A 14528-nucleotide genomic window follows, 5' to 3' on the forward strand; every position below is an offset into this window, starting at 1 on the left:
AAAGAAAAGGGGTGGAGAGAGAGAGAGAGAGAGAGAGAGAGTGAAAGAAAAGGGGTGGAGAGAGAGAGAGAGAGAGAGTGAAAGAAAAGGGGTGGAGAGAGAGAGAGAGAGAGAGAGAGAGTGAAAGAAAAGGGGTGGAGAGAGAGAGAGAGAGAGAGAGAGAGAGAGAAAGAAAAGGGGTGGAGAGAGAGAGAGAGAGAAAGAAAAGGGGTGGAGAGAGAGAGAGAGAGAGAGAGAGAGAAAGAAAAGGGGTGGAGAGAGAGAGAGTGAGAGAGAGAGAAAGAAAAGGGGTGGAGAGAGAGAGAGAGAGAGAGAAAGAAAAGGGGTGGAGAGAGAGAGAGAGAAAGAAAAGGGGTGGAGAGAGAGAGAGAGAGAGATAAATACAAGTACAGTGTCTTTGTTCAAAGCACCTGGCTTTGGCACCATCAAGTGGACATATTTCAAAACTAAAACTAAAAAAGCCCCACTCCAACTTCCAAAATATTCAGCTTTGATATTAATGAGACTTTTGGGTTCATTAAGAACATGCTTGTTGTTCAATAATAAAATTCATCCTCAAAAATACAACTTGCCTAATAATTCTGCACTCCCTGTATATGAGGTGTTTGGGGCAGCACGGCGGAGCAGTGGTTAGCGCTTGTGCGGCACAGTTCATGTCTTGGGAACCTGTCGTGGGTTCAAATCCAGCTCCAGACTTCCTGTGCGGAGTTTGTATGTTCTCCCCGTGCTTGCGTGGGTTTCCTCCGGGCACTCCGGTTTCCTCCCACGTTCCAAAAACATACATTTCAGGTGAATTGGCCGGTCCAAATTGTCCCTAGGTGTGAATGAGCGAACGGGTTGTCTGTCCCTGTGTGCCCTGCGATTGACTGGCAACCAGTTCAGGGTGTCCCGTGCCCAATGCCCGGAGATGGCTGGGATGGGCTCCAGCCCCCCGCGACCCTAATGAGGATAAGCGGTGTTGCTGATGAGATGAGATGAGATGAGGTGTTTGTTAAATATGCAAGAGATTGAGGAAGATTGAACAGAAATATTCTTTCTATCCTTTTTCGAACATGTTACGTTAGCATTGTTTTTGTTTTTTTTGACAGGTAGTTTCTATTTTGTTTTTGTTATGTTCAAATTAAAGTGCCCTTCATTTCTTGTCTTTTTCTATTAAAATTATGTATTTAGTGTTCAAGTCTATTGAACCCTACTTCCTATAATGAACCAGGTAAAAAATAAAGAAACAACATAATAATAACATGATAAATTGTTATTTTAGAATTTTTTTTGCCACTGTATGGTCTAAGCCCCGCCCCTTTTAAAGGGCCACCGTCACAAACCTAGCATTTTGTAAGACCCCTGTAGGGTCTTACAAAATTCTCTGGAAAAACCTCTATGCAAACTGTATGTGACATCCTACATGCCCACACTTTCTTGTGTAAATAATCACCTTTATCTTCTTTGTTTTCTTTTATCCTCACTGTTAAATGTGAAACTGGAGTGCCACATCCAATTTCGTTGTCACAATATGTTCAACCCATTATGTAACAATGACACTAAATGTATATTCTATATTCTATTCTATTATATTCTATTCATTACATAAAATGTTCAGAAACCGTACGCCAGCAAGCATAAAGTATTAGCATGGTTGGGTAGGGTTACTTTAACTGGATTACTTTCAATGACTTTTGGATTACTCCAATACCAAATATGCTAATGAAAGACAAAATAAACTAAATATGAATGACTAAGTTTTGTGCAGGCTCGGGGAGTAACGGAATACATGGAATGGCAAAAATGATGTTGGCAAGCTGTTTGGATTTATTTTCATTTTGTTTCTGTTCGTTTTGCCGGAGATCACAGAGATCAAAGCCAGGAGAGAAAGCTTACCACGTGTTGTGAATCATCATTTGATTCATATTTAGTTTCTTTTGTCGTTTATTAGCATATTTGGTATTGGAGTCATCCAAAAGTCATTGAAAGTAGTCAAGTTAAAGTAACCCTACCCAACCCTGAGTATTAGCAAGACCATTAGCTCCACAAAGGTAGCCGTACTACCACCACAGAATCCGCTGCCTGTACCTTGAAACAATCCGTGTCCTGGGGGGATAATACTCTGTTTGCTCAAAGATGTTCAAATAGAAAATGTCCACAAAACAAAACAAGTTCTCTGAACCGCTTTCATGCTCAGTGAGAGAATCGAATTTCTTGTGCAAGAATTCAGCCTTGTAGCAATCTCCTTTTGACCCTGAACCCGACGTACTGCAAGTCAACCCTCACCTGAACACTCATGGTTCTTTTTTCGTCCCGTTCCTCCGAAACACGGACAGCCTGACATGTTCCGTCCAAAAATGCGCTCTTGCAGTCCGATTTCTCAATTGGGTGACAGTTGAGTAAACCGCAAGTCTGCATGCTGCCGTCGGGTGCTATTAAATCTGTTAGCAATCGGACACTTGCACAATGTAATCATTTACCAAGGTCGAGTTGTCACACACCAATGCAGTAATCAAGGGTCGGGAACCTATGGCTCGTGAGGCAGATATGGCTCTGTTCTGTCTTGCGATGGTCTGTATGTAAAATAAGCCTTTGTTTGTTGATTTGTGTCTTCTCAGCACCCTTAATCACAAGGAGTCTCAAAGTGCTGCACAGACCACAGACTGTTATTAGACCATTCCCTGATCGAAAGCCTACATGAGGGCAAGGAAAAAGTCAAAAACCTCAAGTCATGTTTATTTGTGACGCCCTTAATTGCAAAGAGTCTCAAAGAGCTGCACAGACCACAGACTATTATGACACCATCCCCTGATCTAAAACCTACATGAGGGCAAGGAAAAACCCATAAACCTCAAGTCATGTTTTTATAGCACTTTATGACAAGGAGTCTCAAAGGGCTGCACCGATTGCAGACTATTTCAAACTACAGACTATGATGACACCATCCCCTGATCTAAAACCAACACGAAGGCAAGGAAAAACCCATCCTCGAGTCAAGTCATGTTTATTTGTGAGGCCCTTAATCACAAGGACTCTCAAAGAGCTGCACAGACCACAGATTACTGCAAACTACAGACTATTATGACACCATCCCCGGATCTAAAACCTACATGAGGGCAAGGAAAAACCCAAAAACCTCAAGTCATGTGTTTTTATATCACAAGGAGTCTCAAAGTGCTGCACAGACCACAGATTACTACAAACTATGGACTATTATGATACCATCCCCTGATCTAAAACCTACATGAGGGCAAGGAAAAACTCAAAAACTTCAAGTCATGTCTATTTGTTTGGCCCTGAATCACAAGGAGTCTCAAACGGTTGTACAGACCACAGACTATTGCAAACTATGGACTATTATGACACCATCCCCTGATCTAAAACCTACAAGAGGGTAAGGGAAAACTCAAAAACCTTAAATCAAGTCATGTTTATTTGTTTGGCCCTTAATGACAAGGAGTCTAAAAGGGCTGCACAGATTACAGACTATTTCAAACTACAGACTATTATGACACCATCCACCGATCTAAAACCTACATGAGGGCAAGGAAAAACCCATCTTCAAGTCAAGTCCTGTTTATTTGTGATGCCCTTAATCACAAGGAGTCTCAAAGAGCTGCACAGACCACAGATTACTGCAGACTACACACTATTTTGATACCATCCCCTGATCTAAACCTACATGAGGGAAAGGAAAAACTAAAAAACCTTAAGTCATGTTTTTTTTGTATAGCACTTTATCACAAGGAGTCTCAAAGGGCTGCACAAACCACAAATTATCACAAACCACTGACTATTATGACACCATCCCCTGATCTGAAATCTTTATGAGGGCAAGGAAAAACTCAAAAACCTTAAATCAAGTCATGTTTATTTGTTTGGCCCTTAATCATAAGAAGTCTCAAAGGGCTGCACAGACCACAAACTATTGTGACACTATGCCCTGATCTAAAACCTACACAAGGGCAAGGGAAAACTCTAAAACCTGAAGTCAAGTTCTGTTTATTTGTGACGCCCTTAATGACAAGGAGTCTCAAAGGGCTGCACAGACCACATATTATTATGACAACATCCCCTGAACTAAAACCTACATGAGGGCAAAGAAAAACCCATCCTAAGTCAAGTCATGTTTATTTGTGACGTCCTTAATCACAAGGAGCTGCACAGACCACCGATTACTCCAAACTACAGACTATTATGATACCATCCCCTGATCTAAAACCTACATGAGGGCAAGGAAAAACTCAAAAACCTTAAATCTAGTCATGTTTATTTGTGACGACCTTAATCAAAAGGAGTCTCAAGGAGCTGCACAGACCACAGATTACTACAAACTACAGACTATTATGATACCATCCCCTGATCTAAAACCTACATGAGGGCAAGGAAAAACTCAAAAACCCTAAATCTAGTCATATTTATTTGTGTCGCCCTTAATCACAGAGTCTCAAAGCTGCACAGACCACAGACTATTATAAACTACAGACTATTATGACACCGTCCCCTGATCTAAAACCTACATGAGGGCAAGGAAAAACTCAAAAACCTCAACATGAGGAAAATGAAGAAACCTGGAGAAGGCACTGCACATGAGGTCATCCCCCTTCCAGGATGACCAGGCTGCAACTGTTGTTGCAATAACAAATAATACACAGATACTGTCAACATAAAATATAGCTAATTCATAAGCTATGGAACCAAAGTGTTTTTTAGATTGAAACATTTCCACTGAGTTCGCAGATGAAATCTCAGAGGGAAGAGCATTCCACAGCACCGGGTCACCAATAGAGAACACTCTTGAAGCTGTGGATTTCTTCTTGGCTCTTGGGATCAATAATAGACTATCATTTTCAGAGCGAAGTCTCCGGACCAGAACATAGGGGGAAATTAGATCAGAAGTAGGAAGTTGGGCTTTGAGTACATACGAGACGAAAGATCGTAGCAGTCTTTGAGTTATTGCTAATTTTATCATTTGGAGGATGCAACGTTTGAATAGCTGTGTATATATGGTAACAACTTTCTTGTAATTTCTGGATTTACGTTTGCTTTTATAATAATACAGTATGCTAATTCCCCAGCAAACACACAGATTGTCAAAATGGCGTCTTGTAATATATTTTCGTAAATATATTTTCAGTTTCACCATTTTGAAGATCATTTAACCTGCTTGACACAGTCAGTACGCAGAGTCCTTGGTATGGGAAAGGTGTTAGTCACGACCATGGTAGCAAAGGCATCACAGGCTCTTTTCTTCGGTACAATCAAACTCAGGTAAATATCATTTATAGTGTCCAATTCTGTTAAACGCGGAGTACAGTCTAGTGTGCACATAACTGACATAGCATTAACAGAATTGACGGTTTGGTCCAGTATATAAATGGTATACTCCCCACTAAAGTTCACAGTCAAGGTGGGACATCAAAAGACCCTGTTTTGGCTGTACGTTCCTTTATAAGGAGGCTCATCAAACAATTTAGGTTCACTATTGAGACACTTTACGATAAAAACCCACGGAAGAAACGATAAACATCCAGAAACCTCGGCCAAGCACACAGAGACGTTTTATTGGGTAAGCGGTAAGGGGTGGGCGAATCTAAGCACACATTTTTACAAAGGACCTCTGCTTGCACTTTGTTTGCAATTTAAGAAAATGAGCCTCTGCAATTTCAAATAATTGCGGGACAAGTTTAACGGATTGGGGTATTTATACACACCCACGGGCCAGGTCGGGTTGGGCTGGATGTTTGAGGCCAGATCTTACTTTTAGTCAGTATCCTCTTTTGCAGAATGTTGTGACATTTTTACAAGGACCTCTGCTTGCACCAGGTTTGCAATTTATGAAAATGAGCCTCAACAATTTCAAATAATTGCGGGACAAGTTTAACAGGTTGGGGCATTTTTACCCACCTGCGGGCCACGTTGGGTTGGGCTGGACGTTTTATGCCCAATCTTACCTCTAGTCAGTATCCTTGTTTGCAGTATTTAGTGACATTTTTACAAAAGAACTCTGCTTGCACCTGGTTGGCAATTTATGAAAATGAGCCTGAACAATTTCAAATGATTGTGGGACAAGTTTAACGGGTTGGGGTATTCATACCCACCCACGGGCCAGGTCGAGTTGGGCTAGATGTTTTAGGCCCAATCTTACCTCCGGTCAGTATCCTCGTTTGCAGTATTTAGTGACATTTTTACAAAATATTGCTGGCCTCACCTTGTTTGCAATGTAATAAAATGAGCCTCAGTAATTTCAAATGATTGCGGGACAAGTTTAACGGATTGGGGTATTTATACACACCCACGGGCCAGGTCGGGTTGGGCTGGATGTTTGAGACCAGATCTTACCTCTAGTCAGGATCCTCTTTTGCAAAATGTTGAGACATTTTTTACAAAGAACATCTGCTTGCACCTTGTTTGGAATTTATGAAAATGAGCCTCAACAATTTCGAATAATTGCGGGACAAGTTTAACGGATTGGGGTATTTATACCCACCCATGGGCCAGGTCAAGTTGGGCTGGACGTTTTAGACCCAAACTTACCTCTAGTCAGTATCCTCGTTTGCAGAATTTTGAGACATTTTTACAAAGAAGATCTGCTTGCACCTTGTTTGGAAATTATGAAAATGAGCCTCAACAATTTCAAATAATTGCGGGACAAGTTTAACGGATTGGGGTATTTATACCCACCCACGGGCCAGGTCGAGTTGGGCTGGACGTTTTAGGCCCATTCTTACCTTTTGTCAGTATCCTCGTTTGCAGAATTTTGTGACATTTTTACAAAAGACATCTGCTTGCACCTTGTTTGCAATTTAAGAAAATGAGCCTTAACAATTTTAAATAATTGCGGGACACGTTTAACGGGTTGGGGCTTTTATACCCACCCACGGGCAAGGTCGAGTTGGGCTGGACCTTTTAGGCCAGATCTTAACTCTAGTCAGTATCCTCTTTTGCAGAATTTTGTGACATTTTTACAAAGGACCTCTGCTTGCACCTTGCTGTTAATTTAGGAAACTGAGCCTTAGCAATTTCAAATAATTGCAGGACAAGTTTAAAGTGTTATATTTGTTGATATGGGACTATGGCATTATTCCTATTTGATAAATTCAATCAAATCATTAAATATCACACAGTGAAATAAAATGCGCTGAAATATTTGATGAATTTGGTCTTAAAATACATGGTATGGGGCAGCGCAGAGGGGCAGTGGTTAGCGCGTGTGTGGATCAGTTCTGAGGTTGTGAGATCGAACCTCCTGTGTGGAGTTTGCATGTTCTCCCCGTGTGGGTTTCCTCCGGGCATGCCGGTTTCCTCCCACATTCCAAAAACATGCATGTCAGGTTAATTGGACGGTCCAAATTGGCCTTCGATGTGAATGGGTGAGTGAGTTGTCTGTCCCTGTGTGCCCTGTGACTGCCTGGCAAGCAGCTGGGATTGGGCTCCAGCACCCCCGTGACCCTACTGAGGATAAGTAGTCCAGATAATGGATGGATGTATGGTATGGCTCTCACAAAAAAATTGGGATTTTATGGCTCTTTGGGTCAAAAAGAATCCCGACCCCCGCAGTAAGGGACAGTATTACACCATGTATGTATCGGTTGTCTCATGTAAGTCAAAAAAAGAACAAAAAACATGCCAAAGAAGACACTTACCTGATATAAGACACCGGACGATTTTTGATCCATGTTGGGTTCGGGAGCCGAAAGACAAACTGCGAAACAGTTGACTCAATAACGTTTGGATCTCTTGTATTAATTCCAGCAGAGACATGGCCCCAGTCCACTCATGTCATGTTAGTATGACCCGGCCGCTTGCTGATTGCGTATGTTTGTTTGCTTAATGTCTGGGCTGCCTTATCGGAGGAAGCCAGGGGAGGAGGGGGGGGGTCCTGGATCGACTCCTCCTTTATACTTAAGTGAATGAATTTGCTAAGCGAGCTTGGGTGCCCACATAGAATTGATGCACGCCCTTCTGAGTACGACTAAATACCGTCTGGGGCCTTTAGTTTATAGATAGATGTCTAGATGTCTAGATAGATGTCTAGATGGATGTCTAGATGTCTAGATAGATAGTACATAGATGCCTAGATAGATAGATAGATGTCTAGAAAGATGTCTAGATAGATAGATACCGATAGATACATATATGTCTAGATATATAGATACCAATAGATACATAGATGTCTAGATAGATACCAATAGACACATAGATGTCTAGATAGATACCAATAGATACATAGATGTCTAGATAGATGTCTAGATAATTAGATGTCTAGAGAGTTGACTAGATAGATAGTACATAGATGCCTAGATAGATAGATAGATAGATGTCTAGATAGATAGATACCAATAGATTCATAGATGCCTAGATAGATAGATAGATGTCTAGAAAGATGTCTAGATATATAGATACCAATAGATACATAGATGTCTAGATAGATACCAATAGATACATAGATGTCTAGATAGATGTCTAGATAGTTAGAAACTAGAGAGATGACTAGATAGATAGTACATAGATGCCTAGATAGATAGATTGATAGATAGATGTCTAGATAGATGTCTAGATAGATGGATACCAATAAATTCATAGATGTCTAGATAGATAGATACCAATAAATGTCTAGATAGATAGATACCAATAGATGTCTAGATAGATAGATACCAATAGATACATAGATGTCTAAATAGATACCAATAGATACATAGATGTCTAGATAGATGTCTAGATGGATGACTAGGTAGTTAGATGTCTAGAGAGATGACTAGATAGATAGTACATAGATGCCTAGTTAGATAGATAGATGTCTAGATAGATAGATACCAATAGATTCATAGTTGTCTAGATAGATAGATACCAATAGATGTCTAGATAGATAGATACCAATAGATACATATATGTCTAGATAGATAGATACCAATAGATACATATATGTCTAGATAGATAGATACCAATAGATACATAGATGTCTAAATAGATAACAATAGATACATAGATGTCAAGATAGATAGATACCAATAGATACATAGATGTCTAGATGGATGTCTAGATAGTTAGATGTCTAGAGAGATGACTAGATAGATGGTACATAGATGTCTAGATAGATGTCTAGATAGATAGATACCAATAGATTCAAAGATGTCTAGATTGGTAGATACCAATAGATACATAGATGTCTAGATATATAGATACCAATAGATACATAGATGTCTAAATAGATACCAATAGATACATAGATGTCTAGATAGATGTCTAGATGGATGTCTAGATAGTTAGATGTCTAGAGAGATGACTAGATAGATAGTACATAGATGCCTAGTTAGATAGACAGATGTCTAGATAGATGTCTAGATAGATGTCTAGATAGATAGATACCAATAAATTCATAGATTTCTAGATAGATAGATACCAATAGATACATAGATGTCTAGATAGATAGATACAAATAGATACATAGATGTCTAAAAATATACCAATAGATACATAGATGTCTAGATAGATGTCTAGAGAGATGACTAGATAGATAGTACATAGATGCCTAGTTAGATAGATAGATGTTTAGATAGATGTCTAGATAGATAGATACCAATAGATTCATAGATGTCTAGATAGATAGCTACCAATAGATACATAGATGTCTAGATAGATAGATGTCTAGAGAAATAGATGTCTAGGTAGATAGATACCAATAGATACATAGATGTCTAGATAGGTAGATGTCTAAATAGATGTCTAGATATATGTCTAGATAGATAGATACCAATAGATACATAGATGTCTAGATAGATAGATACCAATAGATAGATAGATGTCTAGATAGATGTCTAGATACTATAGATGGATAAATACTATAGATAGATAGAGAGATAGAGAGATAGAGAGATAGATAGATACTTTATTCATCCCCGTAGGGAAATTCACACTTCCAGCAGTATCCTTGCGTTGAAAAATTAAAGAATGAAATAAAAGATACAGAATACAAAAACACCCAATATAACGTTTTGAAAAAACGTGGTCGAGATCAGCAAGGAGTCGAAAGCCAGGAGAGGGGAGTAGACGTGGTCGAGATCAAAAACGAATCGTTATTCGGGACGGGAGAACAGACTTGGTCGAGATCAAAACAGATCGTAGCGGGAGACAAACAGGAGCAAAAAAAAAACGGGACAGGTGAAAAAGGGCTCGCCGTGTTAAAACAGAGATTCGCAGACGGACCGACAAAAGTTGACTGACAGGACAGAGTTTAAATACTGACAGGGAGCCAATCTGTTAACAAGCTGCAGCTGGCGCCACATGGGCGGGGCCAATTGGGCACCATGGCAACCATGACAGGTCTCGGTGCAGTTATTGTGAAAATTGAACCCTAAACAGTCGTAGTCTGGAACTGAGAAAAAAATGGTTTCCTACCACTGATCGATGACAGCACCTCTGGCGTTTGCTCCAGCTTTTCTTCCGCAGACCAATTTGTTCCCATTCTGGTGACGTGAAGAGATCATTCCCCTAGCATGTGAGGTGCCGTCTGAAAGCAAGGAGAAGAAAAACAACAAAATTATCAGTCAAAGCGATTACGGTTGCTGAATGTTCAAACAAAAGAAAAATCTAAATATTGACAATTTTACGGCATTTCCCTAATTTTTCCCACAATTTTGCTGGTTTTGATTCGGAAAGATAGACGTCTAAATAGATAGGTGTCTAGATAGATAGATGTCTAGATGTCTAGATAGATGTCTATATAGATAGATAGATGTCTAGATAGATGTCTAGATAGAGAGATAGATAGATAGACAGATAGATGTCTAGATAGATAGAGATAGATAGATGTCTAGAGATAGATAGATGTCTAGATAGGTGTCTAGATAGATAGATGTCTAGATAGATGTCTAGATAGATGTCTAGATAGAGATAGATCGATCGATCGATAGATAGGTGTCTAATGAGATGGATAGATGTCTAGATAGATGTCTAGATAGATATAGATAGATAGATGTTTAGATAGAGATAGATAGATAGAGATAGATAGATAGATGTCTAGATAGATAGATGTCTAGATAGAGATAGATAGATAGATGTCTAGATAGATGTCTAGATAGAGATAGATGTCTAGATAGATAGATAGAGATAGATAGATGTCTAGATAGAGATAGATAGATAGATAGATGTCTAGATAAAAAAAGATAGATAGAGATAGATAGTTAGATGTCTAGATAGATAGATGTCTAGATAGATAGATAGAGATAGTTAGATTGATAGAGATAGTTAGATAGATAGATAGATAGATAGGTGTCTAAAGAGATGGATAGATGTCTAGATAGATGTCTAGATAGATAGAGATAGATAGATGTCTAGATAGATGTCTAGATAGATAGAGATAGATAGATGTTTAGATAGAGATGGATAGATAGATGTCTAGATAGATAGATGTCTAGATAGAGATAGATGTCTAGATAGATAGATGTCTAGATAGATGTCTAGATAGAGATAGATAGATGTCTAGATAGATAGATGTCTAGATAGATAGATAGATAGAGATAGTTAGATTGATAGAGATAGTTAGATAGATAGATAGATAGAGATAGTTAGATTGATAGAGATAGTTAGATAGATAGATAGATAGATAGATAGATAGATAGAGAGATAGATAGATAGATAGATGTTAAGATAGATGTCTAGATAAATAGATGTCTAGATAGATGTCTGGTAGATAGAGATAGATAGATGTCGAGATAGAGATGGATAGATGTCTAGATAGAGATAGATGTCTAGATAGAGATAGATAGATGTCTAGATAGAGGTAGATAGATGTCTAGATAGATGTCTAGATAGATGTCTAGATAGATGTCTAGATAGATGGATAGATGTCTAGATAGAGATAGAGGTCTAGATAGAGATAGATAGATGTCTAGATAGAGGTAGATAGATGTCTAGATAGATGTCTAGATAGATAGATGTCTAGATAGATGTCCAGATAGATGTCTAGATGGATGGATAGATACTTTATTCATGTCCGTAGGGAAATTCACACGTCCAGCAGTATCCTTGTGTTGAAAAATAAAATAATAAAATAAAAGATATAGAATACAAAAATACCCAATATACAGTGTTGATATAGAGTATTTCAACAGTGCTACGGAAAATACAGACTGTAATAAAAATAGGGTAATAAGCAAATGTGGGGGTGGGGTTTAATCAGGGTTTTTACTCCCCCGGGTGGAGTTAAAGAGCCTCATGGCATGAGGGAGAAATGGTCTCCTCTGTATATGGCTTAATTGAGGTTGGCTACATTGACTGCATAGAGAATACAGAAGAATAGAAGTGTCTTTGCTGTTCTTGAGAAGTGTCTTTATTGTCATTGGTCAAAACATAGTGAACATTGTTTACAACTCCAGAATATACTTGAGACTAAAGATTTGTAACATTGGTCTCTAGTACTGTGAATAAAATGAACCTTCACTGACTGCGCCTCTTCTTTCTTTTTTCTCTCTCTTTCACCCGTTCTCCCTTATACTCTGTCGTCTTTTCCTTATATCCATTTCTTTTTCTCTCATTCTATCTCTCTCTTTAATTTAATTCACCCTTCCTTTCTTTCTCCCTCATTCTCTTCTTATTTTCTTTTGTTTTTACCTGTTTTCTTTTTCTTTCACTGTCGTTATCTCCCTCTATTTCTACTGTTGTCTATCTTTCTCGCTTGTTCTGACTATTTCTCTCCCTCTTCCTTCTCTCTTTTTTTTGGTACACATGTATTTTATACTTCGGTCGACATTACTGGCAGGCCACAACTTATCAATTTTCTGACAGAGTCTGAGGGCCTGTAAAAGTTTGATCACGGGCCTTAACTGGCCCCCAGGCCGTATTTTATACGTGTCTGAGATACACCAAAGAGTTGTTTCCTCATCTTGCTTTTTCTCAGTTTTCCCCCCATTCATTTCTGGTACTGTGAATAAAATTAACCGCGACTCTTTCCTTCTCTCTTTATCTCCTTTCTCTGGACCCTATGCCGAAATTTGGACATTCCTGATTTTTCTGGAATTTTCGCCGGTGGTTTTGACCCGAGGACCCCATTATTCTAATAAATTATATATAAAAAAGTAGTCCAATGATAATGTAATATAACACAAAAAAAGAACACAAAGAACTCACAAAAAAACAAGACTAGCACAGAAAATGCGCTTTTCTTTGAAAATCGAAAATTGCAATACTAATTTTCCCCCTGAATATAATTTAAGACTATCAGAACATGCAAGATTTTTTTTTTAATCAAATAAAACCCAACTCCGCCCACCCTTGATTTTATACCAAATATATGAATTCAGTTTTGACAAGAATCCAAGATAAAGGAAAAATGACCATTAAAGTGGAGAGGAAATGAGAAATGATACCTTTGATAACTTTTTGGTCTCGAACACAACTCCAAGCTGGTAACGATGAACATTAACTATATAACAACAGTAATCATATTCTGAAATCAAATACAATAAGCATCAGTCAATGCATTTAACAGTAAACGCGGAACAATGGTATCCGGTGACGGTGTTCTAAATTTTCAAGTCATTTAACAGCTCAGCAAAAAAAAAATTGCGTTTTTCATAGAAAAAAATCAGGAAAAAATGCTAAATAAAATTGTTTACTCTTAAAAATAGTCGAGTTCAAATTCAAATTTCTCTATTAGTAAAATGCAAAACAACTGGGTCTTGCTACTACACAGCCTGACAAACTTGGTTTTAAATAATCTCTCTGCTGTCCTACTCCCTTGTAGTCCATACAGATTAAATTTAATCGAACCTGAAAGATAAACAATCTCCTTGTTTCTGCAAAGAGTAGACATAATGGAGTCTTCATTGTCCCTACCAATTTGGAGACCAAATTGACGCTTTTTGTCCATAATCCGCAAAGTGCAATTAAAAAAATGCAGGTGACGTTCATATCCATCCAAACTATTGTAAACGGTTGTATTATTAGTGTTCCAGTTCGACTTCGTTCAATTTCTGGATTTTTCGTTTCCAAATCGCTCAATTCTCCCAATTACCTTGCAATTGCTGCATGAGGCTGTGTGGATTCACGTCATTATGCCAAGAGAATCTCCCGTCTCACTTTGCCCTCTAGCGGTGAAACGGGAAAACTGCAGGTCTCATTTTGAAGAACCAAAAAGGACAAACCAAAACCTTTGGTCGCGGGTCGGACTGCAGGGGCGTTACGAGAGCGGTGCAGGGGTTGGGCACTGCCCACCTGCAGATACGCTCTGCCCACACAAAGAAAAATGGATGTAGGAAAACAGAAAAAAGAGAAAAAGAATACGAAAAACAGAAGAAGAAAAAGGGGGAAAAAACAAGTGAAATGTGAGGAAAAAAAGAAACCAAAGAGAAAAAAAAGAAAAGGATGAATTAAAAACCGGGATGGATAAAAAAAGTAGTCCAATGATAATGTAATATAAGACACAAAATGAATAAAATTGTTTTAATATTAAAAAAAACAATCCATTATTCTAATAAATAATACATAAAAAAGTAATCCAATGATAATGTAATATAACACACAAAATAAAAACATTTTTTATATTAAAC

At 38.5% G+C, this 14528-nt stretch overlaps 1 protein-coding gene across 2 annotated transcripts in view; it reads right to left on the reverse strand.

Annotated features, from left to right (window-relative positions):
* mcf2la (mcf.2 cell line derived transforming sequence-like a) overlaps positions 1-14090 on the reverse strand; it is a 126646-nt gene extending 112556 nt beyond the window's left edge. The window contains exons 1-2 of one of the 2 annotated variants that reach the window (XM_088330492.1): positions 13994-14090; positions 10378-10489 (exon numbers count right to left, since the gene is read on the reverse strand). In XM_088330492.1, coding sequence (XP_088186618.1) covers positions 10378-10444 — 67 coding nt within the window. In that variant the 5' untranslated portion in view covers positions 10445-10489; positions 13994-14090. Of the gene's footprint in view, positions 1-10377; positions 10490-13815; positions 13856-13993 lie in introns of those variants that run through there. The other variant, XM_088330493.1, reaches the window with a different exon arrangement.
* Positions 14091-14528: the final 438 nt, after the last annotated feature.

This window comes from Urocampus carinirostris, chromosome 3 (assembly GCF_059441175.1).
Source record: "Urocampus carinirostris isolate Australia breed hairy pipefish chromosome 3, RoL_Ucar_1.0, whole genome shotgun sequence".
NCBI lineage: Eukaryota > Metazoa > Chordata > Actinopteri > Syngnathiformes > Syngnathidae > Urocampus > Urocampus carinirostris.